At 43.2% G+C, this 27,840-nt stretch overlaps 3 protein-coding genes across 9 annotated transcripts in view; 1 reads left to right on the forward strand and 2 right to left on the reverse strand.

Annotated features, from left to right (window-relative positions):
* ALDH5A1 (aldehyde dehydrogenase 5 family member A1) overlaps nucleotides 1–5,600 on the forward strand; it is a 41,241-nt gene extending 35,641 nt beyond the window's left edge. The window contains exons 9-10 of the mRNA XM_002816482.6: nucleotides 504–562; nucleotides 1,892–5,600. Of these exons, the coding sequence (XP_002816528.3) occupies nucleotides 504–562; nucleotides 1,892–2,097 (265 nt within the window). The 3' untranslated portion in view covers nucleotides 2,098–5,600. The remainder of the gene's footprint in view (nucleotides 1–503; nucleotides 563–1,891) is intronic.
* The window catches only part of GPLD1 (glycosylphosphatidylinositol specific phospholipase D1), a 120,858-nt gene extending 114,269 nt beyond the window's left edge, over nucleotides 1–6,589 (reverse strand). Inside the window, exon 1 of the mRNA XM_063725390.1 lies at nucleotides 6,526–6,589. The gene's annotated coding sequence lies outside the window, so the exon portion shown is untranslated. The remainder of the gene's footprint in view (nucleotides 1–6,525) is intronic.
* Nucleotides 6,590–15,675: 9,086 nt separating this feature from the next.
* Nucleotides 15,676–27,840, reverse strand: part of KIAA0319 (KIAA0319 ortholog) — a 99,214-nt gene continuing 87,049 nt past the window's right edge. For 5 of the 7 annotated variants that reach the window (XM_054557289.2, XM_054557288.2, XM_054557291.2 and 2 more), the window contains 5 exons: nucleotides 27,660–27,802; nucleotides 25,276–25,398; nucleotides 23,211–23,301; nucleotides 20,171–20,262; nucleotides 15,676–16,093 (listed from right to left, as the gene is read on the reverse strand). In XM_054557289.2, the coding sequence (XP_054413264.2) occupies nucleotides 15,915–16,093; nucleotides 20,171–20,262; nucleotides 23,211–23,301; nucleotides 25,276–25,398; nucleotides 27,660–27,802 (628 nt within the window). In that variant the 3' untranslated portion in view covers nucleotides 15,676–15,914. The remainder of the gene's footprint in view (nucleotides 16,094–20,170; nucleotides 20,263–23,210; nucleotides 23,302–25,275; nucleotides 25,399–27,659; nucleotides 27,803–27,840) is intronic. The other 2 variants (XM_054557290.2, XM_063725387.1) reach the window with 2 other exon arrangements.

A 27,840-nucleotide genomic window follows, 5' to 3' on the forward strand; every position in this document is an offset into this window, starting at 1 on the left:
TGGCCTGGGCTTTGGTGCATTCCTTCATTTCAGAGAGGAGGAGACTCCAAGCATCATGTCATTGTTAAGCAGTGGTGGAGGACATTTTAGAACCTGGCCCCAACCCCTTCTGAACGTTTTCTTTCTGCTACATCAGGCTTGCTTCTAAAGTAGTTGTTATGATTGTTATATATTCTCAGTGGGTACCAAGAATAGTAATCCTTTTTTTTTTTAAAGGGATTTTGTTTGATGTTCTGGATATGCCACTGTTCCCTACATGTTGGTCTGCTTTTTTCTTGTTCTCTTAGGAGAGATGAAGCCAGTATTGATTTGAGCATGCTAGCCTTGATCACTGAGTTATATTGGGGAATGGTGCTGCTTTCTTCTGCAATCTGCTCTTGGATCTCTTTGCAAAACTCTGATTTACTCCTTGTGATTATTTGGGAAACAAATCAGAAGAAAAGAAAACTGGTTTCCTTTCCTCTCCCCTTTACATATTTTATGACCTATCTTAACTTTGGCAGGTTCAATACAGAGGAGGAGGCTATAGCAATCGCTAACGCAGCTGACGTTGGGTTAGCAGGTAGGTGTTTGTCCTTGTTCAATACCAGTCATAATCATTTTTCTCCAGCTCATGCCAGATTTACCTTTTAAACATCACCCTGGGTTTGAGACAGAAACTTCAATGAGGTATGTGTTTTGTTGCTTTCCAAGTGGTGGAATGGATTTGGATTTGTGCAAGTATGTGTACTTTTGCCTTGTCCCCATGATACACATTTGGGAGCTCTCTAATTACAGCTGTGGGGAGAAGAGAAGGTGCACATTATTCTACTTTTCTAGGTGGAGAACTGCACACATCTCAAAGTCCCACATTCTTAGAGGCTTAATCCCCAGAAATTCCAAATGCTTTTTCTTCCCTTTTGCGTGGCTCCCGTAAGCCTGAACAGAAGAGGAAGGGCATCAGCAAGGAATGTCAGGGACAATGAATGGAGTGAAGATGGTGTGTGCAGAGGTGCCTCTCTGATGGCTGCCATTCCTTTAGTTTGGAGATGGGCCAGGTGGCCACGGCATGTACTCTATAACCCTGAGAAAATTATGTAATAGCATCCACAGCAAATGAAGTACTGCAGAAGATACAAAGACATACAAGATACCACTATAGCTCTATAGAAGCTTCCCCTCCAGCTGTAAGAGAACTATTTATACCAAGAGGAATGGTAAGCATGCTATGAGGTCCCTTAGAGTTATCATAAAGCTGGAGTAAGATGTGTGCACAAGGACTTTTATAACACTGAGTTCAACATTTGTCTCTTCCTTCTCGACGGGGTGATGGTAGAGGAAGACGTACCCTGAACTAGGTCATAAATGATGGGCAGAATTCTGGTTGTGCAGAAACTGGAGGAGACAGTTTCTGGGCAGAGGGCACCAAGGGAGTTCAGAAGCAAAGTAAGAAAGGGTGAGGAGAATTTGGCTGACTGGTTTGGAGAGGATGGTTGGAGATTGGAGCAATGGAAGGTGAAGCCAGAAATGCTGATTGAAACTACTTGGGGGGAAGAGGGTGTTGAATACCCACTAAGGAATTTAACCTTATTTTATAATCAGGAGTCATCGAAAGGCTTGGGCAAAAATGTCATGTGAAAATCTAACAGGTGTGCAGGATGGATTGAATAGTAGAAAACAGGAAGAGAGTCTCGATAGGAGATAGTGAGAGTAGAATTGAAGCAAGAGGTGACTTTCATAGGTTTTGAGATGAAAAAGTGGAAAAGACCATCCTGGGACTTTATCTGGGAGCAGGGAAGACTCCAGGCCCAAGTGATTGAACAAAAAGTCATCAATGGTGCCCTCATCTTTAGACATGATGTCTTTAATGACTCTTCTAAATGCCATATATGTCCTTTTATCCCTATGGCAGGTTATTTTTACTCTCAAGACCCAGCCCAGATCTGGAGAGTGGCAGAGCAGCTGGAAGTGGGCATGGTTGGCGTCAACGAAGGATTAATTTCCTCTGTGGAGTGCCCTTTTGGTGGAGTGAAGCAGTCCGGCCTCGGGCGAGAGGGGTCCAAGTATGGCATTGATGAGTATCTGGAACTCAAGTACGTGTGTTACGGGGGCTTGTAGGATTCTTTGGTTCTTTAAAAAAAATTAAAAGGAGACTTACCTACATATATAGGTACATGCCATCCATTATTTTAAATAAACTAATAGGTTTTCAGAATTATGAATTTTTCAGAACTCATCCAGTCCTTGTAATCTTAAACAGATGCAAATCCTACCCCTGCCCTTAATGTAACTAGGGACCAATATGTGCCACGTGCCTGTGGCTGCAGACTCCCAGAGAACCAGCACTGGGTTTACAGAATGAGGCCCTGGCTCCCCACCACAGCCCCAGCTGCCTCAGAGCAGGCACAGCACGAGGCAGGCCCAGCCCCTTGGGCCGTCACAAAGGCTTGATCACTGCCTGGGCAGTGGCACAACCATCCCCCATGTTGCTACAGAACATGGGCCCAGAGCACCTTGAAGGAGACCCTTGACTGTGAGTGGCGGGCAGGTGAGGGGCACAGCACCCCTCTCCGGCATCTGCCAGCTCAGCACAGAAGACACCGAATGTGCATCTGGAGGTGTTACGGCAGAGGTTTGAGTGAACCCTCTTTCAAAGATAATAAATAGCACAGAATTGTCCGTGCTTCTGTGAGGCATGAAGGAGCACCTTTCCCTATTCCTGAACCATTTTTTAATTGACGTCTTTATTGTCCTAAATTTACCAATTAAAGAATTCTATTTTCATTTCTGTCCTGTTTGCCACTTCATTTCATTTCCTTGAGGAAATGAGCTGAAGCGTAAAGCAAAGAATAGCAGAAGCAGCTTGGTAGGATGGAAGGCACGTAGTGGCATGGCCTGGCTCCTTCCCTGAGTGGCCTTGTTGCCTTGGGCATGTGTTCAGCACCTTCCATCCCATGCATACAGTGGAGATTCCATACAGGCCTTACTTAGCTCCTTGCGATATTGCGAGCCAGAGAGAAAGTAAAAGCCCTTCACACAAAAAATGAAAATTCTGAGGACGTACAAGAGCCATTGTTACGAGCAGCACCACCCAGCCCTTCCTTGCCTACTGTCAGTGGCTTTGCCAAGATGGGAGGAGACCAGTGCCCACTTGCCCACCGACCTGAGCCTGAGTAAGTGGCTGTCACCTGCAGCCTGTTCTTTCTGTCCTGGTGTGGTGCTGCTCCCTCACCTCCAAAAGAGCAAAAGTACTTTCACCACAGTCAACCCAAAAGGGAAAGAATTTCTGTAATTGCCAATCCACTTTGTAGAAGAGGCATGAGCCCTTAAATTTCAGGCACCTTTTATCTAATAAGAGTTTTTACAGCTCATCATTCAAATAACACACAAAAAACAAAAGCCGCTATGACCAGTGTTGCCTCTCACTTTGAAAGAAAGACTCCATAATCTTAAACAGATGCAAATCCAATTAGGCAGCCAAGTAGGTGGAGACGAAGCACCTTCCTTTCCCCCATCTCTCTCTGTGTAGACTCCACTTACATCTTGTGGTTATTCTGGGTTGTGGAAGGAAAATGTGAATGAAAGTAGTGCTAGATGCAATTACTCCTGAACCCCACCTAGGATTTAACCTCATTGAGCCACTGGGAAGCTATGGTTGAGTAACTAAAGGTCTGGCAAGACCCTGGGCACACAGGGAGCTGCCTAGCATCTGGCCTGGAGTGTACTAGCCACATTCCCAAGGTCCCAAGGAGAAGGAAGAGCTGAAATTCATCTCCTAGTGACACTGCCCCGGCCCTGTCAAGAATCACATACTCAGCATTTTGACAGTTAATGTCTGCTCTTTATTTGTGTAGTTTTTAGGTGGTTTTATATAACATTTTAATTACTTGTGATTTAGATGTATCCATCCTTTTTCTATTAAGAATACAAATGTTGGGCTGGGCACAGTGGCTCACGCCAGTAATCCCAACACCTTGGGAAGCCAAGGCAGGCAGATCACGACGTCAGGAGATCGAGACCATCCTGGCTAACACGGTGAAACCCCGTCTCTACTAAAAATACAAAAAAAATCAGCCGGATGTGGTGGCAGGTGCCTGTAGTCCCAGCTACTCTGGAGGCTGAGGCAGGAGAATGGCGTGAACCCAGGAGGCGGGGCTTGCAGTGAGCAGAGATCACACCACTGCACCCCAGCCTGGAGGACAGAGCAAGACTCTGCCTCAAAAAAAGAATACAAATGCTCCAACATTATTTTTTATAACTCTGGATTACCGATGCTGAGATGTGTGCAGGAATACTTCCAAATACATTTTTAACATTGTAAGCCAGTAGATTCTTTGGCTGGGTGGCAAATTTTGAGTCTTCTTGCATATTTGGCTCATGGGTTCATAAATTGAGGCCAGAGACTCATTGTGTATCCTTGATCAATTTTCTAATTAAAGGAAATAGCTTACTGTTTAGTAAAATGACCCTTGGTTGTGGGAAGAAAGATAATTATTTTTAACTGAACGTTTTTGTTGTTTTTTAAATAAAGTAGCCATATGTAATGGGATTTTTAAAATATATACATTTTACCAACATGGACTAGAAAAGGACCATTAGATCAGGGGTTGGCAAACTATGGCTCACGAACCAAACCTGGCCTGCCACCTGTTTTTATACAACCCGTGAGCTAAGAATGGTTTATATGTTTTCAAATGATTGGGCAGAAAATCAAAAGAAGAACAATATTTCATGGCACCTGAAAATTCTATGAAATTCAGATTTCAGTGTCCATAAACAAAATGTTATCAGAGCATAGCCACACCCATTCATTTATGGTATTATCTGGGACTGCTTTCTTGGCAGAGTTGAATAGTTGGGACAGGGACAGTATAGCCTGCAAAGCCTAAAAGATTTACTACTTGTCTCCTTAAAGAAAAAGTTTGCCAGCTCCTGATCCAGACCAAGAGGGAGATATTGACCTTACTTGCATTTATCAGGCATTATTTCAACACCTCCTGTGAAGAAAGTACTTTTCTGGCGTAGCTACCATGAGTTCTCAGCAGGAACTTCCCAGCGATGATAATGTAGATGAAATTAGCCATGTAACAAGAGTCTATTTGCCTTGAAAAAACAGTTCTCCTCGAACTTCCTCCAGCTATGCAGGGATTCTCATTAAAGAGCTGATCTGCATCTGTTTATCCATTTTAGTAGCTTTTAAATAGGATTTTATGTGAAGTGCCATTTCTTTATTCTACTAAAGAGACACAGCAGAAATAAAGATCAGAAGCAAATGTGAGCAAATCTGTTTTACTGTTAACTTCAATTATGAACTTGAAATTGTGCCACATGACTTTTTCCTCTAAAAACTGGATCCTAGTGTTTTAATTACCTGTGTGCAGCTATTTTAAATAGCATTTTACTTGAATAATATGTATGTTGTCATTGTTTCATGCTATACTTTGTGGGATAAAACTTGGGAATGAGTGTGGTAAGAAATTTATAAAGTTTTGCTTTTAAAACATGTGGACATAACTCATTTTTCTAGTTTTTGACAATTGTGTGTTTTAGTGTCTAGTCTGCAGAGAGAGCTGTGTGTGTGATTAATAAATGTGGAATTCACAAAATTTCCTCTCCCTGTATTAAGGTGTCTGGTTGTGCTTTTTTTCCCCCTACTTGGTGATCTTTTGAGTTTTTATTGGATGATATTAGACCAGTTCGCATTTGTGTAAATAGCACTCCCTCCCCAGAGAGCTGTAAATCCGTGAGTGCCTTGGGGAAGGAGCCAGCATGTGAAATGATGTACCCTAAAACCCAGAGAAGGGCCTGTCCATGGTGTGCGCTCATAGAACGTTTGCTAAGCCGAACTGAGAATTTACCTGGTTTGCAGGGCTGGCGGTCACAGAAAGGGGTATAGGCCAGCCGTCACAGATTGGCCTGTCTCTCTGTCCTACATGCCCCACTGTTATGACTTCCTGGGCTCAAACAAGCCTCTCACCTCTGCCTCCTGAGTAGCTGGGACCACAGGCACCTGCCACCACACCCAGTTAATTTTTCTTTCGTTTTTTGAACAGTCAGGGTCTCACTATGTTGCCCAGACTGGTCTCAAACTCCTGGGTTCAAGCCACCCTCCCGCCTCAGCCTCCCAAAGTGCTGGGATTATGGGAGTGCACCATTGTAGCCAGCCCCCACCATAATTTAGAACACAGACAACGCCGCTGCCCAGTGGTTAGTGGACATTTTTGCAAATGTTGTCTCACATTATACAATCACGTATTGCTCAACAACAGAGATATATTCTGAGAAATGCATCATTAGGCGATTTCGTCCTTGTACGAACATCGTAGAGTACTTACACAAACCTGGATGGTACCGCCTCCTACACAGCTAGGCTATACGGTCTAGCCTATTGCTCCTAGGGCTACAGACCTGCACAGCATGTTACTGTATTGAATACTGTAGGCAGTTGTAAGACAATGGCAAGTATTTAAGTATATAAACATAGAAAAGGTACAGTAAAAATCAAGTATAAAAGATTTAAAAACTACACTTGTATAAGGCACTTACCATGACTGGAGCTTGCAGAACTGGAAGTTGCTCTGGGTGAGTCAGTGAGTGAGAGTGAATGTGAAGGCCTAAGACATGACTGCACACTACTCTAGACTTCACAAACACTCTACACTTAAGCTACACTACATTATTAAATAATATTTTTCTTTCTTCAATAATAAATTACCCTTAGCTTACTGTAACTTTTTACTTTATAAATTAAAACATTTTTTTAACTTTTTGACTCGTGTGATCACACTTAGCTTAAAGCACAAACTAATTGCACAACTGTATAAAAATATATTCTTTCTTTATATCCTTATTCCACAAGCTTTTTTCTATTTTAAATTTTTTTAAAACTTTCTTGTTAAAAACTAAGACACAATTACACATATTAGCCTAGGCCTACAAAGGGTCAGATTCATGGATATTTCTGTCTCCCACCTCCTCATCTTGCCCCGCTGGAAGGTCTTCAGGGGCAATAACACGCAGGGACAGCTGGGCCCAGTGGCTCACGCCTGTAATCCCAGCACTTCAGGAGTCCGGGGCAGGAGGATCGCTTGAGCCCAGGAATTTAAGACCAGCCTGGGCAACACAGTGAAACCCTGTCTCTACAAAAAATACAAAAATTAGCCAGGTGTGGTGGCATGTGCTTGTCATCCCAGCTATTCAGGAGTCTGAGGCGGCAGGATCACTTGAGCCCAGGAAGTCAAGGCTGCAGTGAGCCGTGACTGCACCACTGCACTCCAGCCTGGGTGACAAGGTAAGACCCTGACTCAAAAAAAAAAAAAAAAAAGCATGGAGCTAGGATAACAAGGAGCTAGGAGCCTTCTTCTGGAACACTTCCTGAAGGACTTACCTGAGGTTCTTAGGAGTTGTCATGCATCAGAAATATGTCCATGGTAGTTTGCTTGCTTTCCTTTTTCATCATAGATTTGCTTGTAAGCAGACAGTGCACAAAGAACATTCCTCTCTGTTAATGAAACCCTTTCGGTGTTGAGGGGCCATGTTTTCAAAATTTTTAAGGCGCTTACTGAGGTCTGCAAAAACTTCTCAACTCTTCACTGTGAATTTTCATGGGGATTCTTTTTCTTCTCCTGCAGGTTTTTCTTCCTTGCCTCTTCTTCAGGTATGTGTTCCTGTTCCAGTTCCAACAACTCCTCATTAGTCAGTTCCTCAGGAACCACCTGTAGGAGCTCCTCAATGTCTTCCTCTTCCACCCCCAGGTTAAAATTGTTTGCCGTCTCAACCACAGCCTTGTTGGTTTTTGCAACCTCCTTGTCCTTGGCAAATCCTTTGAAATCACGGATGAACCTCTTGAGTGTCTTCTTCCAGATGTCATTTATACGTTCCTTGGTAACATCACCCCAAGCCCAAGCAAGGGTCCTGATGGAGTCATAGTTGTAATCCTTTCAGAATTGCATCAGCGTCTTCTCTGTGTCTTCCTTTGTTGCAGTAATAACCTGAGCAAAGCTGCTCCTCCTCAGGCAGAGGGCCTTAAAAGCTGCTGTAACTCCTTTACCCATTGGTTAGTAATCCTTAATCTCTTGTTTCAAGATCAGTCACTTGATGTGGCCTCTTACTGGCAACAATAGCCATGGATTTTCTATGACAAAGGGACCGTGATGAACAAAGCAACACGAGATTAATTGAAGCACAAGAGAAAATAATGCAATCAAGAGGCACAGTAAACAAGACACATTTATACTGCTGGTATAACCCAGTATTTCTTTTGTTTTGTTTTTGAGACGGGGTCTCACTCCGTCATCTAGGCTGGAGTGCACCGGCACCATCACGGCTACACTGCAGCCTTGACTTCCTGGGCTCAAGAGATCCTCCTACCCCAGCCTCCTGAGTAGCTGAGACTACAGGCATTCGCCACCACACCCAGCTAACTTTTAAACCTGTTTTTTATAGAGATGGGGTCTCACCATGTTGTCCAGGCTGGTCTCAAACTCCTGGGCTCAAGCAATCCTCCAGCCTCAGCCTCCCAAAGTGCTGGGGTTATAGGAGTGGGCTACTGCACCCAGCCACATATTGTTTTACAGTAAACTTTTTAATAAGTAGGAGTACGCTGTAAAATAACAATGAAAAGTACAGTATAATAAATACATAAACCAGCAGCATAGTCGCTTATTATTATATACTGTACATAATTGTATGTGCTATACTCTTATACAACCGAGAATGCAGGTTTCTTTACACCAGCATCACCACAAACATGACTAATGCATTGGGCTGCATTGGACTTCATGATGGCTACGACATCACTAGGTGACAGGAACTTTTCAGCTCCATTATCTCATGGGTCCATAAGTCATATATGCAGTCCATCATTGACAGAAATGTCACTATGCCAGGCATGACCGTAGAAGCCTATGTGCTCTCTTCCTGCTGCAATCAAGTCTCAGTCCTGCAACTCTGAGTTCATCATCTTTAGGAGAATGGAGGTGATAATACTCTCCATGTAGGCTTCAAATAAAGGAAGCTTTGCTGCTCGCTAATCTCAATTCAAAAACAGAGGCTGTAGGGACCAATTAGTTGGAGAAATGGTGACTTTGTTTCTTCTTCTTCTTTTTTTTTTTTCCTTAACTTTGTTCCTGATTTTAATGGAAATGCTTATTTCACTGTTGATATGTGGATCTGGCCTTTCTTTCGCAACATCTTTTAACTTTTAATTTTGAAATAATTATAAATTCATAGGAAGTTGCAAAGATAATGCAGAGTCCCGTGTACCCTTCACCCAATGGTTCGCTTATTACCTATGTAATACAATATCAAAACCAGGAAACTGATACCAGTGCAAAACTGTTCATCTAGGCCTTATTCCAATTTCACTCGTTTTTAGGTGCACTCATTTGTATGTGAGTGTTTGTACACCTCTACCTAATTTGATCACATCAATAGTTAGATTTGTGTAGGCACCACCTGAATCAAGATACAGAACTGTTTCATCTCTACCTAGGAAATCCCTGGCAGTACCTCTTCATAAATGACTTTGAAAGTAACTTGGCAAGACTGGTAGCTTTTTTAAACTTTCATTTCACTATAATATACATGCAAAAAAAAAAAGGATACATAATTGAATAAGTGAATCGCTCAATGAATTCTCAGAAACAACACACTATGTAACCAGCACCCAGAGCAATGAAATACTACCAGCCCCTGCTTGTGGCCCCTTCTGGAATGACTGTTTTTCAGTGAAGTCACTGAGGCTACAGGTCTCTCTTGAGGACTTAATGTTGTGGAAACATGTCATTTTTCCTCTAAGATCAACAGGATAATACTTAACTTTGGGAACTTTAAAATGAGAGTTTTATGCTAAATCTTAGGCTGATTAAGTTACCTCTGCATATTAGTTTGCTAGTGTTGCTGTAACAAAATACCAGACTGGGTGGCTTAAGCAACAGTAATTTATTTTCTCAGAGTTCTGGATGCTAGAAGACCGACATCAAGGTGTCGGCAGGTTTGGTTTCTCCTGACGCCTCTCATCTTGGCTTGTAGATGGCCGCCTTCTTGCCATGTCCTCCCATGATCTTTTCTGTGTGCCTGTGTGCCCCAGATGTGTCTCTGCAGGTCCTAATCTCTTCTTCTAATAAGAAAACCCATCGATTGGATTAGGACCCATCTTAATGGCCTCATTTTACTCATTTTAACTTAATCACCTCTTTAAAGGCTCTATCTCCAAATACATTTGAGGTACTGGGGGTTAGAGCTTCAACCTACGAATTTTGACGTAACACAATTAATTTAGTCAGCTGGGTGCAGTGGCTCACGCCTGTAATCCCAGCACTTTGGGAGGCCAAGGCGGGTGGATCATTTGAGATCAGCAGTTCGAGACCAGCCTGGCCAACATGGTGAAAATGCAAAAATTAGCCCGTCATGGTGGTGGGCGCCTGTAATCTCAGCTACCTGGGAGGCTGAGGCAGGAGAATCGCTTGACCTGGGGAGGCAGAAGTTGCAGTGAACCGAGATCATGCCACTGCACTCCAGCCTGGGTGACAGAGTGAGACTCCATCTCAAAAATAATAATAATAATTTAGCCCACAACACCGAAGAAATATTTTTTTAAATTCCTTTATTTTCTGGCCGGTCATGGTGGCTCCTGCCTGTAGTCCCAGCACTTTGGGAGGCTGAGGCGGGCGGGTCATTTGAGGCCAGGAGTTCGAGACTAGCTTTGCCAACATGGCGAAACCCCGTCGCTACTAAAAATATAAAAAGTAGCTGAATGTGGTAACACACATCTGTAATCCCAGCTACTCAGGAGGCTCAGGCACAAGAATCACTTTAACCCAGGAGGCGGAGATTGTAGTAAGCGAGATTGCACCACTGCACTCCAGCCTGGGCAACAGAGCAAGACTCTGTCTCAAAAAAAATAAAATAAAAATTCCTTTAGTTTCAGTAATGGAAAGTCATCATTGTTGAAATTATAAAGATTTTGTTCCTTTACTTAGCCTAGTATTTGCTCTCTCAGTAAATACACAACTCTTACAGGATTGAAGATGATCCAGGAGCCACTTAGTTTAACTACAATACGCCTATTCCCATTCTCATACTTCAACAAGCATTTATCTTAGTAAAATTATGTGAACAAATATGAACTTGAAAGAGCCAATCCTTTAAGATAAATCCCCAGTGGTTAACTGGGCCTAAATTTAAAATAGACCTAAGTGGGACCTGGCACTGTAGCTCACATCAGTAATCCCAGCACTTTGGGAGGCAGAGGGAGGTGGATCACTTGAGCCCAGGAATTTGAGACCAGCCTGGACAGCATAGTGAGACTCCCCCATCTCTACAAAAACTTAGCCCACACCTGTAGTCCCAACTACTCAGGAAGCTGAGGTGGGAGGATCACTTGAGCCTGGGAGGTCCACACTGCAGTGAGCCGTGATGGTGCCACTGCACTCCAGCCTGAGTGACAGAGCAAGACCCTGTCTCAAACAAACAAAAAACACCTAAGTGAGCATTTGCTAACTAGATGTCACACACATGTTCTGGGTTCCCTTCAAAACCCACACCTTTTGTTCGGTTTGGGGACGCCAGAGTTCACCTGAACCAATCAATCAGAGCTCACCTGCCTTAACCAATCAGGGCTCAGATGTATCAACCAACCAGGCGTCATCCATATCAACCAACCCGAACTCAGCTACACTGACCAATCAGAACTAAGCAAGTTTCAATCCTTCATTTACATATGGACCTGATTGGAAACCTGGGTAGAATTTTGCTATAAATCCAGAACGCTTGTTTTTTGAAACCCATCTTTGTTTTACACAGAAGACCATATCTCTGTGGTTTGGAAGCTGTTCACGGCAATAAAGTCTCTTTCCTTCAAATTCATTTTCAGAGAACTTCTGTTCCCAGTTGCTAATGGAGTGAGTTAAAACCGCCTGGAAAGGAAGGAACTACTACTTGTTTGAGGGGAAAGCTCCATACAGTACTACTGTATATGAAACTCCAGAAAATTCAGGCTAATCTCTAGTGATTGCCAGGGGAGAGAGGGATTACAAAGAGCCACGAGGAAACTTTTACGGGTAATTATGTTTGTTCAACAGCTTGATTGTGGTCATGGTTTCACAGATGTGCACACATATCAAAGCATCAAATTGTACTATGTGCAGTTTACTGTAAGTGAATTATACCTCAATCTGCATTTTTTTTTTTTTTTTTTTCTGAGATGGCCTCATTCTGTGACCTAGGCTGGAGTGGCCCAATCTCTGCTCACTGCAGCCTCCACCCCCAGGGCTCAAGCAATCCTCCCACCTCAGCCTCCTGAGTAGCTGGGACTACAGGCATGCGTCACAATGACCAGCTAAATTTTTTTGTGTGTGTTTTTTGAGACAACATTTGGCCATGTTGCCTAGACTGGTCTCGAACTCCTAGACTCAAGTGATCCACCTGCCTTGGCCTTCCAAAGTGCTGGGATTACAGGCATGAGCTACCATGCCCGCCCTTATTTTAAAAATGGCTTTATTACTGATAAGAGCTAGATTAGAGGATGTGGTGTAAGTATATGCTCTCCAGAATCTAATCACCCTACCATGCTGCGGGCCTTCTGGCACTAGGGACAGACTGCCTGTTAATAGCAGAGAACCACCCACGCAGAGGAAGGCAAGCTGACTGAGCATGCTCAATTCTTCCGGAACACTTGTCTTCCCACAGGGAAGGAGCAGGGGATGTTAGTCCAGCCTTCTGCAAATTTTTTTCTTTCTGTAAAAGGCCAGATAGTAAATAGTTTAGGCTTTGCAGACAGTCCCTGTCGAAACTACTCAACTTTGTTGTAACATAAGAACAGCCATGGATAATATATAAATCAGTGAATGTGGGTATGTTCCAATAAAACTTTATTTATGAACACAAATCTGAATTTCATATAGTTCACATGTTTCAAATTTTTTTATTTATTTTTAACCACTTGAAAACATAAGACCCACTTTTTGGCTCATGGGGCGTGCACACACAGGCTGCAGGCCACAGTTTGCTGACCTATACTCAAGAGAAATCCCTCTACACTGAAGCATAAAGAAAACAAATTTCCCCCTAAAAATAAGCATTACAGAAAATACAGACACCTTTATTTAGATTAGTGTATATATTTAATAGTGTGATATTAGAAATACCTTGTCAACACGTGGGGAAAAATAATACATTTTAAGCAATAAAACCAAGATTAAAATAGTCCATGATAGCTTTGTCACACAATAACAATGGTGGTCACTCTCCTCCCCACGCACAAAAGGTGGCATCACTGGCTTGTTGAGTGGTACATTTTCTTACCTTGCTGCATGTTTTTCAGATAGTTCTTTAGTCATACACATGCTTAGCCTTGTAATGCCATGGGTATGAATCCTCCTTCATTGAATGTAAACCAGCAACTAAAGTGCTTGTTAGCCTGTGAGCCCTACAAACACCCACTCCCATATTCTAGGGCCTGTTTTTCTCTGTCCAAAGCTCTTAGCGTGCTTTATCTCCCAAAGATCCTCAGTGATGAGCAGTCCACCACGAAGAATGCTGGTTGGTCATTCCATCTTGTGCTTTGTTCTGATGAGAAATGGGGTAACAAGACAGGACCCACTTTCTGATCACTACTGTGATGTTTGATTTCCCAGAAATTCAAGATCCTTCTGTGATGGAAGGATCAGAGAGGCCAGGCTGAGATGGCCAAGGACAGAAAAGGAGGAGGGGCAGAAGAAGTCCATTGCAAACCTAGAGGGAGGGGTGGCCCGGGTGTGATCCACAGGAGACTACGCAGGCCATCTCTCCCTCTGTCCTTGGCTCTCTGGACCCATTAAAAGGAATTCCTCTTAGTCCTGGGAATAGAACTTTCAGGTGGCCCAAAAGTTCCACCAGAATTTGCCCTCCATCCATCAAGGCAGGAGTTCTTTGTTTAGTGGAAAGCAGAACTCCACAGTTTAAAAAAATTGCATTCAGTTCTTGGAGCCACTACTTCTTGGCCGTGACTTCTGGGAAGTTACTTAACCTCTCCGGGCCTTCAGAGGGCTATCTGCAACATAAGAATAATAGTATCTCCTCTTCAAGGTTGATTATAAGGATCAATTGAGTATGTAAAATGCATATGTTATGTACATAAAGCAGTAAATGTTCACTCCCTTCTTCCTCGTTACGCCTGATGACTTTACATTTGGGCTGCTGTCCCTTATGCCAGAAATTCACATTTGCATGCAAAAAATCATAACCCTGGTCACTTGATAAGGCAGATTCTAGGCTTATGAAGGTCAATACTGGTTAAAAAAAAAAATACATCACATTTTCCTTCTAACACTATAGACAGTATTGAATTGGCTAGTTATACAGAAAGTGTAGGCATAAGCAAAGCAATTATTTTAAAAATAAAATGACACTCACACTTTTTAGTTCTGCCTTTCCCCAGTAAATTACAATAAGTAAAAATAAGATGGTCCCATGAGGATGAATACTCCGGGAGATGACAAAAGCACCTAAAAGGTGAATTTTTTTAGAGCCCATGGGGAAACATTTTCTCTGGCACTCCTGCCCTGGTGGTTTAAATACCTTGCTTCTTAATCAGCAATGCATTCCTAGTTTTCCCATGTGTTACAAAAGCATTGTGCAACAGGATATTGTTTAGGTGTGGTCGCACTTGGTACCACAACACTAGTTCTATCTCTCATTCTAATCTTCCCACAAAAAATGCCAAGGGCGCCACCAAGGCCACCAGCCTCAGGACCAAGGGCGGATGGGGAACTACCCTGAACCAGTCAACGTAGCAGGCTACAATTAACTCCAGTTAAGTGCTCTGGAGTACTGCTTTGTGGGTGGGAATGTTTTAATTGTCTTTCATGTTTGAAATAAGATTTATTCGGTAGAAAAACTTAAATGTATTTTTAAACATATGAAGTGAATACATCTATGTCAAGTTATTTTGGAAAGTACCTGTCAGGGACCAGAGTATCATAACCACGCCATCCAAGTTAAGACTGACTGTATTTCAGAGTTTTGGAATATATACACAATTGCTGAGTCGTTATCCCTATCTATGGCCGTCCAAATGCACAGCCTACAGAACATAATAAATGTTTAATGAATTAATCACTTCTATTGCATTTAATGTAAACTGGGGATCCGTTTACATTAGAGAACTGTACTGCTAAACAACACCGAGAGGAGTCAGTGTAGTTTTTCTTAGAGAAAGAAAAGATAATGTTACAATGCTACCTTCAACCTACATGGCATTAAGCTCCTCCTCCCCTTTCTATTGCCTCAGTCCTTAGAATACGATTCTTCCTTAGCTCTTGAATGGCCAACAGCTGCTTTCTTGAGAGAGATGAAAACTGCCATTGACATAGCACAGAATTAAAAACCAGGAGGGCTTGGCACTGTGCGAGTGTTGCCGTCAGCACAGAAAGCTTGCTACATGCGAGACTCTCCGTACCTCCAGAGAAGATGACCCGTGCCTCTTAGACAAGCTATTTTAACATACACAGCCATCTGACTGCAGGTCCTACAAGAGAAACCATGTTTAGAATGCTGTTCCTTAGAGGCAATCACAGCGGCTAAGACAGAAATCATCCCTTTTTAAAACCTTGTTTAATTCACCTTCTCTAAGGTCCTACAGATAGAAATAGTTGTTCATCTTTCACATGAGATTGTGCCAGCTACAAAAACACAAAACTCTTTTAAGTATATACCTTAGAGTTTTACCCAGCCTTTATTTCTATTAACAAGCATCTCAGTTAAAAGAGCAACGTTTTTGTTTTGTGCCTTCAAAAACCGGTCTTTTAGTACGTGGGGATTACACATCTAGCCCACTGGGGAAGGAGGTCAATGAACTATTCTAAAAGAGTGGGTTTTGTGCTGTAACTCCCACTGACTGGTCCTGGATTCAAGGATTCCTGTGGGGTCCTTCCACTTTACGACGGACTGCGCCATTATCTGTCCTTTGAACAATAACTGAAGGAAGCTCCATTTCTGATGGAACCATTCATGGAAACCTTTGGATTCCCTCTCTCCATCTTTTCTCGGCTGAAGATTGTGTCCTGGTCACTGTCAAACTCAGACTCGGATACCATCAGGCTGGAGTTGTGCTCTGTGCTTCGGTGCTTGATACCTAGAGAGAAGCACACAAGCATCTGAGGAGGAACGCCGTGATTCACTTCCAGCTGTCAGTTGTTCTGGTTGAAGGTCCTGTGATGAGCACAGAGTGGTGCTCTCCGCACCTTGAAAGCAATCACTCAAAACAGCAGGCGGTTTGGGTTTCCTAGCAAGTAATTGCAGGGGCTTTGATGCCTCACCCGAGCTTCTGTCCCAGCTTTGACAGTCGCCAGCTGCTTGACCCTGGGCAAGATACCGAACTCTCTGAGCTTTCAGTCTCCTCCTCTATTCAACTGGAAGATAACAAAGCATCTACCCCTTGAGTTTATGGTGAGGATTAAGTGAAATAGTGCATGTAAAGCTCTCTTGGCCCAGCCTTTAGTACACTGTAAGCATCCAACAAACGAAAGCTGCTGTGATTTTACCATTTGGTTAAAATATTTTTGATAGAATATTTGATTTCAGGGGGTCAACTTAAGATACAGAACAGGTATAAGATTCAATTCCTACTCTCAAAGGATTTATGGTGTCTAGCTAGGGGTTTAAGACATAGACTTGGCTGGGCATGGTGGCTCACGCCTATAATCCCAGCCCTTTGGGAGGCTGAGGTGGGAAGATCACTTGAGGCCAGGAGTTCGAGGGTACAGTGAACTATGATCGTGTTGCTATGCTCTAGCCCAGGTGACAGAGCAAGACCCTGTCTTGGAAAAAAAAAAAAAAAAAGACATAAAAGGCATAGACTCATGAGAAGATGGCTCATAACAGGTAAGATATTTTTTAAATTGTATATGAATTAGGAGATAAGCACATATACTTATGGCTGGGGTTGCTTCAGTGATGTTTCCCATAGGGTGATGTTGGAGAACTTTCTCCTTAGTTCAGCTAAACCAGGCTCTTGTCACACTACCAGGAAAGATTAGGCTCGCGGAAACATAGAAGGGTGAGAAAAATGGAATTTATTGGTCAAAAAGGAAACAAAAACTCTCAGCAAATAGAGAGGGGGTCTTGCCAGCAACCTCCTGCCTCACAGATTGAATCTCAGGTTACCACACAGAAACTGAAGAGGCCAGGCTCCTCCCCACTGCAAATGACGTGAACTTCCTATGGCTCCATCCCCTTGCCCCAGTGCGCAGGTGGACATTATTTAGAGAGAATCAGCTGGGAAAGGGCAGGGCCTTCACTGGGGACCAGCAGTCCGGTTTTTCAGCCTTCAGGCTGTTTTAGGCTTGGAGGTGGGGTTTCGCCAGGGACTCTTGGCTGTCTCCTGTCTCTATCAGTAAGATTTGAAGAAGAGAATTTAGACAAGAGGACAGGGGAAGGTCATGGAGTAAGCAGAAGCATCCAGGAATATTTAGAAAAAAACTAGTTTGTTTGGAGCAAATGATTCATGCAGGAAATAATGAAGGAGAGGCTGGAGAGAGAGGCAGGGACCTCGCAGAAAAGCACATGAATACAAAGTAAACCATGAAGTTTGGATTTTATCCTAAAAGCAGAGAAATGACACTATTAAAATGTTGTTCTGAGATATTAATAAAACCACAGTGTGCGGGATGGAAGACGGACAGTAGACATAGAGGCTGCTGTGGTCTGAATGTTTGCACCCCCACAAATTCATGGGTTGAAATCTAACGCCTAAATGGTGGTACTAAGAGGTGGGGCATTTGGGTGGTGATCGAATGGGATTAGTGCTCACATAAAAGAGGCACCAGAGGCCAGGCACGGTGGCCCACACCTGTAATCCCAGCACTTTGGGAGGCCGAGGCGGGTGGATCACTTGAGGTCAGGAGTTCGAGACCAGCCTGGCTGACATGGAGAAACCCTGTCTCTACCAAAAATACAAAAAAGATTAGCTGGGCATGGTGGACAGGTGCCTGTAATCCCAACTACTTGGGAGGCTAAGGCATGAGAATTGCTTGAACCTGGGAGGCAGAGGTTGCAGTGAGTTGAGATTGCACCACTGCATTCCAGTCTGGGAGATAGAGCGAGACTCTCGTCTCCAAAAAAAAAAAAAAAGAGACACCAGAGGCTGCCTTGCCCTTTGCACCATGTGAGGATGCAGTGAGGAGGCACCAACTATGAGGAAGTGGCCCTGCCCAGATGCTGAATTCGCCTTCCCAGCCTCCAGAACTGTGGGTAATAAATATCTATCTCCTCATCTGTGGCATTTTGTTAGAGCAGCCCAAATGGACCAAGGCAGAGGCAGTGCAATGTAGAGGAAGAGCCCAGCCTCCACCCCACCTTCAGCACTCACCAGCTATGTTACTTGGGCAAGTTGCTAAACTTTCCTTTGCCTCAGTTTCCTCTTGTGTAAAATGGGGATAATCATTGCACATACCTCATACCGCTATGGGTAGGATTAGAATTCAATGGGTAAAGTACTTCAGATGTACCTAGTACATATTTGACATTAAATACCTGTTTATTATTACTATTAGTTCACAGGTGAAACTGTAAGGACCTGAACTGGGGTGGTGATGGTAATGATGAGGAAAGAGGGCAAGAGTCTAGCAGGGTGCAGGTGTCTGGAGTCGGGGGCAGTGTGTGTGGAGCACCAGCGACTGAGGTTTCAAACTGGGGCAGTGAGAATGGGGGTTCTATGAATAGAAACAGGAATGTCAGAAGGATGAGTGTATTTTAAGACAAAGATGGGTGAGATAATGCAACCTAAAGCATGTTGAGCTCTTAGGTAAACGTCACTATAATACTTCTGATATTATGCATTGCAAATGGTGAGCACTCAATGTATGCTACTATTTGTTCTTCTTGTGAGGCTCTTCCTGCCAAAGCCCTGTTAGCTACACTTTCTGTACACGATCAGTCATTCTGACCTGAGTGTTCCTACCCGGCCTCGTCCATGCATCGATAGACCTCCTTGCACTCCAGTATAATTACCCTCCCTCAGGCTGTGAGCTCCTGTAAAGGCAGGCTCTGTGCTTCCTCCTCTCCCAGTCTCCAGGGCCTAACCCGGTGCCTGTGCACAGGGTAGGCATTCAACACTCACTGTGAACAATGTTTTGCACCTCACAACTCTGAAAAAGATTATATCTTCCATAAAAATTAACTTAGTCATAAGCCCAGAATTATGGAAAATCTATAGAATTGGTGTTTAGCAGCCTCAGAGGGCCAGAGAAGTTTCATTAAGTATGCAACAGTTAATAAACGAGAATGAAAAAGTTAACCGAGGTGGGCAAGAGGTGCTCCTAAGCGTAGGGATCAATACACTTTGTGAAGAAAGTCAATTTTCTGTAAAGCCTTTGTGTCCATCTTTATCAATGGCTAATTAGATAATGCAGCTGCTGAAAAATGTTAGGCTTTAAAGTCCAAATGTCCTCTTGCTGCATTTCTGTTCTAGCAGACCTAAAGGGAACAGCGTTCAGAGCTGAGCTGTGGGAGCGTCTTCAACTGCCCCCTACCCTCCACCCAGGAGTAGAAAAAAAAGCAGGTGCTGGGGACACCTCTGTTTAAAAAGCAGTCTTTGCCCTGTGGTCATTGGTAGATGCCCAGCTGATAACATTTCATATCCCTCATCCATTAATGCCTCAAAGTATTACACCAAAATTTCATTAAATTTATAATGAACCCACTGCCTCCTGCCCCCACCCCCGCATTAGCATATCCTCAGGATTGATGAAAGTTCTTTTTCTTTTTCTTTCTTGAGACAGAGTCTCAGTCTGTAGCCCAAGCTGGAGTGCAGAGGTGCGATCTCAGCTCACTGCAACCTCCACCTCCCAGTCTCAAGCCATTCTTCTGCCTCAGCCTCCCGAATAGCTGGGACTACAGGCGCACACCACCACGCCTGGCTTTATTTTTTTTTTGTATTTTTTAGTAGAGATGGTGTCACCATGTTGCCCAGGGTGGTCTCGAACTACCGAGCTCAGGCGCCTTGGCCTCTCTAAGTGCTAGGATTACAGGCATGAGCCACCGTGCCCGGCCTGAAGGTTGTTTTTCATCACAGAATCCCAGCCTCACTCTTCCTTCCCAATTAAAGTGCTGACTCCAGCAAATCGTTCTCCCTCTGTCCAAGTTAGCCCTCAGGCATACCTAGGTTAAATCATGTAAAGGTGCCAGGCAGTCATTCTGGAGACTGTCTTACCATATTTGGGCCTCAGTTCCATTCTTTCCTGTTCATCCATGTTATCCAGGATGGTGTACTTTGTTTTCTTCCTGATTTTAGTCCTTTTTTGTCTGAAAGGAACAATGAAAAGCTCAACTCAGATCTTTAGAAAGGTAACTGAGATCTAGGATTTAACGCACAGTAAAGACACTAAAGGAAACATTTTGCCTTTATGATGTGATAGTTGGCGTCTTTTATTAAAGAAACATACACAAGGCCAGGTCAGAGCTCAGAGGGCCATTATGCATCTTGGAGAAACACATTTCTGGGTATAAACAGCCACATCACTCTTGCCCACCTATCTACAGGTCTCAGCTAAGCCTCAGGCTGCGGTGCCAGGGACCTTTAGTGCAATTCTCAACACCTGTATGTTGGCCCAGGGAGCTCTTCTTCATGAGTAATTCCTTATTCAGAAAAGCCTGGATAAGCAAATGTTCCCCTGAACCTATATCACCCTGCTATGTCCAATGCTGCAGTAATGAAAAGGTGTCATGAACTAGCAATCAGAAAAAAATAGCAAAAATTATAATAAATTCCCACAATTAATTAGCAACAGCTGCTTCCCACCTTTTTCTTTTTTTTTTTTTTTTCAACACATGAAAATTAGGCTGGTAACATGTGCCTCATCCTATGTACAGAGACTATTTGAAAATACACATCCAAACCATGCCAAGGCATGTAGAGAACAAAATAGTAATTTCATAGTAAAAAAGCAATTTTCTGAGAGCGTGATGATCAGAAGCATAGGTCTCAATTTAGCACTTAATAGCTGGTGACTTAGAGAAAATTATTTGAGACTTTGGTGCCTCCACATCCTTACCCGTAAAGTGGGAGCAAGAATAGTCCCTTTCTCACATGCTGATGAGAGGACTGAAGAAGATAATACATACAAAGCACTTAGCCATTAATCACAATGGCAAATACTTCATAAATGTTCACAGTTATCACTACTAGCATCATCATCTTCTACTTGATAGACATGTCACAAAGCTGCAGATGTTTAATGCCATGCACAGCAGGGTCACATATGGCTCTGGGAAAACTTAACGGGATTTAGGCCTCTAAGTGCCTGCACCTGGCTCCCTTTCACCAGTCTTACTTTGGGAACATAATCACAAATAAAACTAAAATAATCTATAAGTGATTTCCAAAAAATAACTATTAAAATACACTCTTTTTTTTTTAAGATGGAGTTTTGCTTTTGTCGCCCAGGCTGGAGTGCAATGGTGTAATCTCAGCTCACTGCAACCTCTGCCTCCCGGGTTCAAGTGATCCTTCTGCCTCAGCCTCCCAAGTAGCTGGGATTACAGGCATGCACCACCACACCCAGCTAATTTTGTATTTTTAGTAGAGATGGGGTCTCAAACTCCTGAGCTCAAGTGATCCACCCACCCTGGCCTCCCAAAGTGCTGAGGTTACAGGCGTAAGCCACCTCGCCCAGATTAAAACATACGTTTTTAAAAAATCACACCTTTGGAAAGCAGTTACAGTGTTTCACATGAAAGAGTGGAACTGATGCTCTCTTCTAAGGACAGAGGGTTGAGCATGGGGTTCTGGAAGATTTGGCCAATGAGGTAGCTTGAGGCTTCTCAGAGGTCAGCTCCATGGAAAAAGGAAACACCTAAAGCAAAAGTTCTCTTTGGCGGTGTTATTGCCTCACTTACAGTTTCAAATTTATTAAAAATGATTCAGGTGGATTAGATTATTGCTTTACAGAATGAAAATAATCAAAATCTACCATTTGTAACAGTATACTTCCAGAACTCCTTCCTCTATTGAGACCTGTAAGGCCACTTAGGTACTTGTGAGATATATATATATATATATATATATATATCTGTATGTATGTTTTCATCACGGTTCCTGGCTAATAACTCCCACGGCCCTTGTTATAATGCTGGGGCACTTTAGGCCTCAGAAAACAGAATCTCCCTCTCTCTCTCTGACCTTCTCCTGCCTTCTTTCACCTGCTCTTTATTCTCCCCAAAGCAAGAACCTTCCCCTGCCTTTCTGTCTCGGAGCTGGCTATAAAGACATTCTCTGACCTACTTTGTCTGATTATAGGTCATAAAACCCTCATTTCAGAAAGAGTTCTGCCTCCTACGAGGAGGATGGAGTGCTTTACAGAGAGGCTGAGAAGAATCTGGACAGGCCTTGCTGGGCTTCCCCACTCAGCCTGTTAGTATCACATCATACCCTTTCTGTCCAACTACTTTTCTATAAATATCCAAGGAAGTCTTCATAAAAGGCCCAAGACGACAGGGTTCAGAGAGCTTCTGGACAGCCAAACACGTGGAGGTTCCCGGAGAGTGGCATGCCCAGAGAGGGCATGGAAGCTCTAGGCCCCTTCCCCATACCTCACCCTATGCATCTCTTCATCTGTATCCCTTGTAATATCCTTTATAAAAAATAACCAATGTGTTTCCTTGAGTTCTTTGAGCCACCCTAGCAAAATAACTGAACCCAAAGAGGGAATTGAGGGACCCAATTTATAGTCAGTCAGAAGCCCAGGTAAAACAACCTGGGGTATGCAACTGGAATCTGAATGGGGTGGGGGGCAGTCTTGGGGACTGAGTCCTTAACCTTTGGGATCTGACGCTATCTCCAGGTAGACAGCATCAAAAGTGAATTGGAGGACACCCAGCTGGTGTCCACTGCAAAGCTGTTGCTTGACTGGTGTGTGCAAAGAAACTCCCAAACAATGGTCACAGAACTCTTCTGTATTGATTGTGGTTGAGTGAGAAAACAGTACCGCTCTAGTGAATATAATGTAAGACCGATAGAGAATAACATTAGATATGATATAGAATCGTTGACCCTCCTAGAAAACACAAGAGCTGCAATGAGAAAAAGCTGCCTCTAATATTCCATTTATTTAGGCACTTATGCTTTGTGGCAGAAAGTGCATTATTATAATAAACAGCTTAGCAGTTTAACAAGCCCAAGCCAACAATTCCTAAGCTGTCAAAACACACTTAGTGTAGGGTCTCTATTTCACAGGAAGAAGCACTCTAGGTACCTTTTGCAGCAGCAGATGCAAAGCCAAGTGAAACCTCCTGTTAGCACAATAAGAGTAAAAGCCGACACTGTCACATAGAATATACTCCACTCTGAAACACAAGAAAACCAAAGTGGACATAGTTATAGGCTATTTGTAGAACAACTTTATTTTGATGATTCATAACAAATGTTTCTGAATCCCTACAAGGAAAGGCCACCTGTGGAGTTGATACCATCTCATCAGGCTGGTAGCAGAGCAGAGCAAGGTAAAATACAGATAAATCAAGAACAACCTAAAACTGCCCTGTTTTTAATCCATTGGGTTTCAGGGCCTCATGCAGCACATATTTCATGCGAACTTGGGAACAGAATAATCTGAAATAACTAAAATTAGTCAATTACATAGTAATGCCTCTTATATAAACACATATGTATACCACATCAAAATATTCATTCCAGAATGCCAAAAATCACAACCCCCACCCCTGAAAGTTCTGGCATGGTTTTAATAAAGCATCTGTATGGCTGTTTATGGCATGAAGACATTTTTCACAGCCAGAGAGCAATTCAGAAACTACTTGACCCTCATTCCTTCAACATCCTTACAGAAATCTAATGTGAAAAGCTTTCAACAGTAATTCAGAGACAGAGAAGCCCAGTTTAAGTGTACTAGGGAGCAAAGTTTATTAGGCAGGGTGCGGTGGCTCACGCCTGTAATCCCAACACTTTGGGAGGCCGAGTGGGGCAGATGACTTGAGGTCAGGAGTTTGAGACGAGCCTGGCCAACATGGCAAAACCCCGTGTCTACTAAAAATACAAAAATTAGCTGGACATGATGGCACACACCTGTATTACCAGCTACTTGGGAGGCTGAGGCAGGAGAATTGATTGAATCCAGGAGGTAGAGTTTGCAGTGAGCTGAGATTGCACTACTTTACTCCAGCCTGGGTGACAGAGCAAGACTCCATCTCAAAAAAAAAAAAAAAAAAAAAAGTTTAACTTTATTAAATGTTATATAATTTCATTGGAATAATGATCCAAGGGCTGGCTATTTTCTGATTTTTATATAGCATTAAATGGGAATATACTTTGGCAGTCAGCTCTTACTATCATTGGTGCCAATTATGTCCATCTTGTTCCCCAAATAACAAATTTACTTAGTAGACTGCCATTAAAATATAGTTTTCTCCCCAGAAGGGACCTCAGGGGCACCAGCTTGCCCTGCTGTGGCTCCAGTTTTGGCGCCTGCCTGTGTGAACAGCTGGAAGAGTGGGCCAAATTCTCTTCTTTACCTGATTCTAGAAGATCCACACCAGGGGCCCCTTCACCAGAAAATCACGCTGAGCCTAAGCCAAGGCAGGTGTAACCTGGAAATGCAGCCCGTGGCCCAAGCAATTCTTTCTTAGAAATGCCAGCAATAGTGAGCCAATTCTCCTCTGCCAAAGGGAATTTTCTCATTAGGAAGTTTTATGTAAAAGCCTAAACACACCCCACAAAGTAGATTGTAAGAAGGGTCTTAACTTACTACCAAGTGAGCTGGTTCACTTGGCTTCAGGTGAGAAAAGCACTGAATGTTTATAACTGTAAAGCTAGGCAGATAGTTCTCTTTTCCTATCTTTTCTTTTCTCTTTTCTTTCCCTCTTTCCCTCCCTTCCCTCCCCTCCCCTCCTCTCCCCTCCTTCCTTCCTTTCTTCCATTTTTTTTTTGAGACAGGGTCTCACTCTGTCCGCTCACTGCAGGCTCAACTTCCTGGGCTGGAGCAATTGTCCCACCTCATCCTCCTGAGTAGCTGGGACTACAGGCACACGCAACCACACTCAGTTAATTTTTTAAGACAGGGTCATACTATGTTGTTCAAGCTGGTTTGGACCTCCTCTCAAGCAATCCTCCCAACTCAGCCTCCTGAGGAGCAGAGACTACAGGCGTGCATCACCATGCCTGGCTTATTTTGTTATTGTTTTGTAAAGATGAAGTCTCACTATGTTGCCCAGGTTGGTCTCAAATATTAGGCAGATATTTCTGATACCTGAGAATGAGCTGCCTTAAAGATCCTCACCCAAAGCCTCCTCTATACCAGAACTCACCACAGTTGCTCTCTCCATCCCAGATATAACGCTGTATAAGGTTCTCCATCCATAACTGAGAGCAAATGCAGCGCTTTGTGAGGGGGTCGCAGTGACCATGGCCAGAACACTTCAGAAGGCAACCTGCAAAGACGTGTGTAGGGCTGAGGTCAGCATGCAGAAAAGGGAATCCCTGGATTCAGCTTCTTTTGTATCTTCAGTAGCATAGGTCCCAAATAAATGCATCTTGTTGAATTAAGAGCCTCTTACAGTGTGGACAGGAGTTCTGGGGATAGTCTCTCATCACTGACAATCTCATCAGAAAGCAAATAGCAAAAAAAGCCAGTCCACACCACACAGCAAAAGCCTTAAAAATATTGGGAGGCCGAGGTGGGCAGATCACAAGGTCAGGAGATCCAGACCATCCTGACCAACATGGTGAAACCCCGTCTCTACTAAAAATACAAAAATTAGCTGGGCATGGCGGCACATGCCTGTAGTCCCAGCTACTCAGGAGGCTGAGGCAGGAGAATCACTTGAACCCGGGAGTTGGAGAGGTCGCAGCGAGCCGAGATCGCGCCACTGCACTCCAGCCTGGTGACAGAGCAAGACTTTGTCTCAAAAAAAAAAAAAAGTTTACTGGCTGGGTGCGGTGGCTCACGCCTGTAATCCCGGCACTTTGGGAAGCCAAGGTGAGTGGATCACTTGAGGCCAGGAGTTTGAGACCAGCCTGGCCAACATAGCGAAACCCCACCTCTACTGAAAATACAGTAAATTAGCTGGGCGTGATGGTGTGTGCCTATAATGCCAGCTACTCGGGAGGCCGAGGCACGAGAATCACTTGAACCCAGGAGGCAGAGGTTGCAGTGAGCCGAGATCACACCGCTGCACTGTAGCCGGGGCAACAGAGGGACAGAGCTAGACTCAAAAAAGTAGCAAAAACATAACATTGTCTGGCCTAAGAAAATAATTCTAAGTATTTATCTGGAGTGCAGTGGCAATCATTGAGGACGTGCCCAAAGATTTATCTACATTATAGCATTATCTTTAAAACCAACCCTAAAACCCATGAATAAGAAACTGGTTGCATAATTATGGAGCATCTCCAGGGTAGAATAATATGTGGCCATAAAAATTTTATTGAAGAGAAATTTTCAAGGATTGGGGAACATAATCATAATATAATTTTTTTTTTTTTTAAGAGACAAGGTCTTGTTGGTATGTTGCTGTGGCTGGTCTCAAACTCCTAGCTTCAAGACATCCTCCTCATCCTCTGGAGTAGCAGAGATTACAGGCATGTGCTACTGTTCCTGGCTCATAATATGATTTGAAGTTAAAAATCAGGTTAAAAATACATATCATGTCATCCTGATCGCAGAGATGGGGGAACTAGAAAAACATATATCAGAGTATTAACAAAAATTTTCTTTGGATGGTGAGAATTTTGGACCTAGAATTTAGAGAATTATTTTCCTCTTTGTGCCTCTCTGGATATTCTAAATTTTGTACAATAAATAAATATTATTTTTGTAGCTAGAAAAAAAGGAGTTATTGGCTGGGCGTGGTGGCTCAGCACTTTGGGAAGCTGAGGTGGGTGGATCACTTGAGGCCAGGAGTTTGAGACCAGCCTGGCCAACATGGCGAGACTCCATCTCTACTAAAAATACCAAAAAAAAAGAAAAAATGAGTTATTAAAAATTAAGTTACTCCATATTATAATTGAGAAAGTCAATTGTAGATGGATATATATATCTAGATAGATAGATAGATAGACAGACAGATAGATAGATATAGATAGATATCTGAAACGGATTAAATTTTACTGCCCAAACATTATCATGTCCCTTGTAACTCTCATTTCCCTGGAGTCTACTGAAATAACCACTTCAACATAACAAGAGATTCATGTTACTCATGAAATGAAGACAGAAACAATGGGACTATGAATCATTTTAGTACCCTGGAAGGGGTGGTGAGCATGGAGCTAAGAAAAGAGGTACACCTGGAGAAGGCGTTTGTGAGCTGTCTTAAATTTTCAAGGAGCTACATGACGTTATCATCACAACCTAAGGCATGATGTCCAAGGGAAATAAATTACATAAACATGGCTTTGCAGCCAGTAACACTTATTTGTCTTTAACATTGTTCTTTCTGCCAATGGCCAGTATCTTGTGAGTATAATCTTAATTTTAGAACCATAATTATTATTGCTTTCCATTTTTCTTCCAAGACCAAGAGTAGTTGGCAAATGTATGTTGCAGGAAACTCTACTGGAGAAATAAATGCAAAACAAGTCCCTGGATGCTAAAGTGAAAATGTTCACATGTCACTCCTCTTCTGTGTTTGTCAAACTTATCCATGATTGGCAAGTCTGATTGTTTTAGAATATTCCATAGGGGACCTACCTGCTGTATCAACCCTCAAGACCTTGAAAAGCAAGAAGTCAGCCTTCTCCTTTGAGAGCCGCATGTGCAGATTTCGGGCCACTTCAGCAGCTTTGAGAACCTTGAAAGGCGGCCCGCTCTGTACATAAAACACAACCACGGTGCTGCGGAGGAGACAATGAGAGAGGACAGCCACACAGTC

This window comes from Pongo abelii, chromosome 5 (assembly GCF_028885655.2).
Source record: "Pongo abelii isolate AG06213 chromosome 5, NHGRI_mPonAbe1-v2.0_pri, whole genome shotgun sequence".
NCBI classification, from domain to species: domain Eukaryota; kingdom Metazoa; phylum Chordata; class Mammalia; order Primates; family Hominidae; genus Pongo; species Pongo abelii.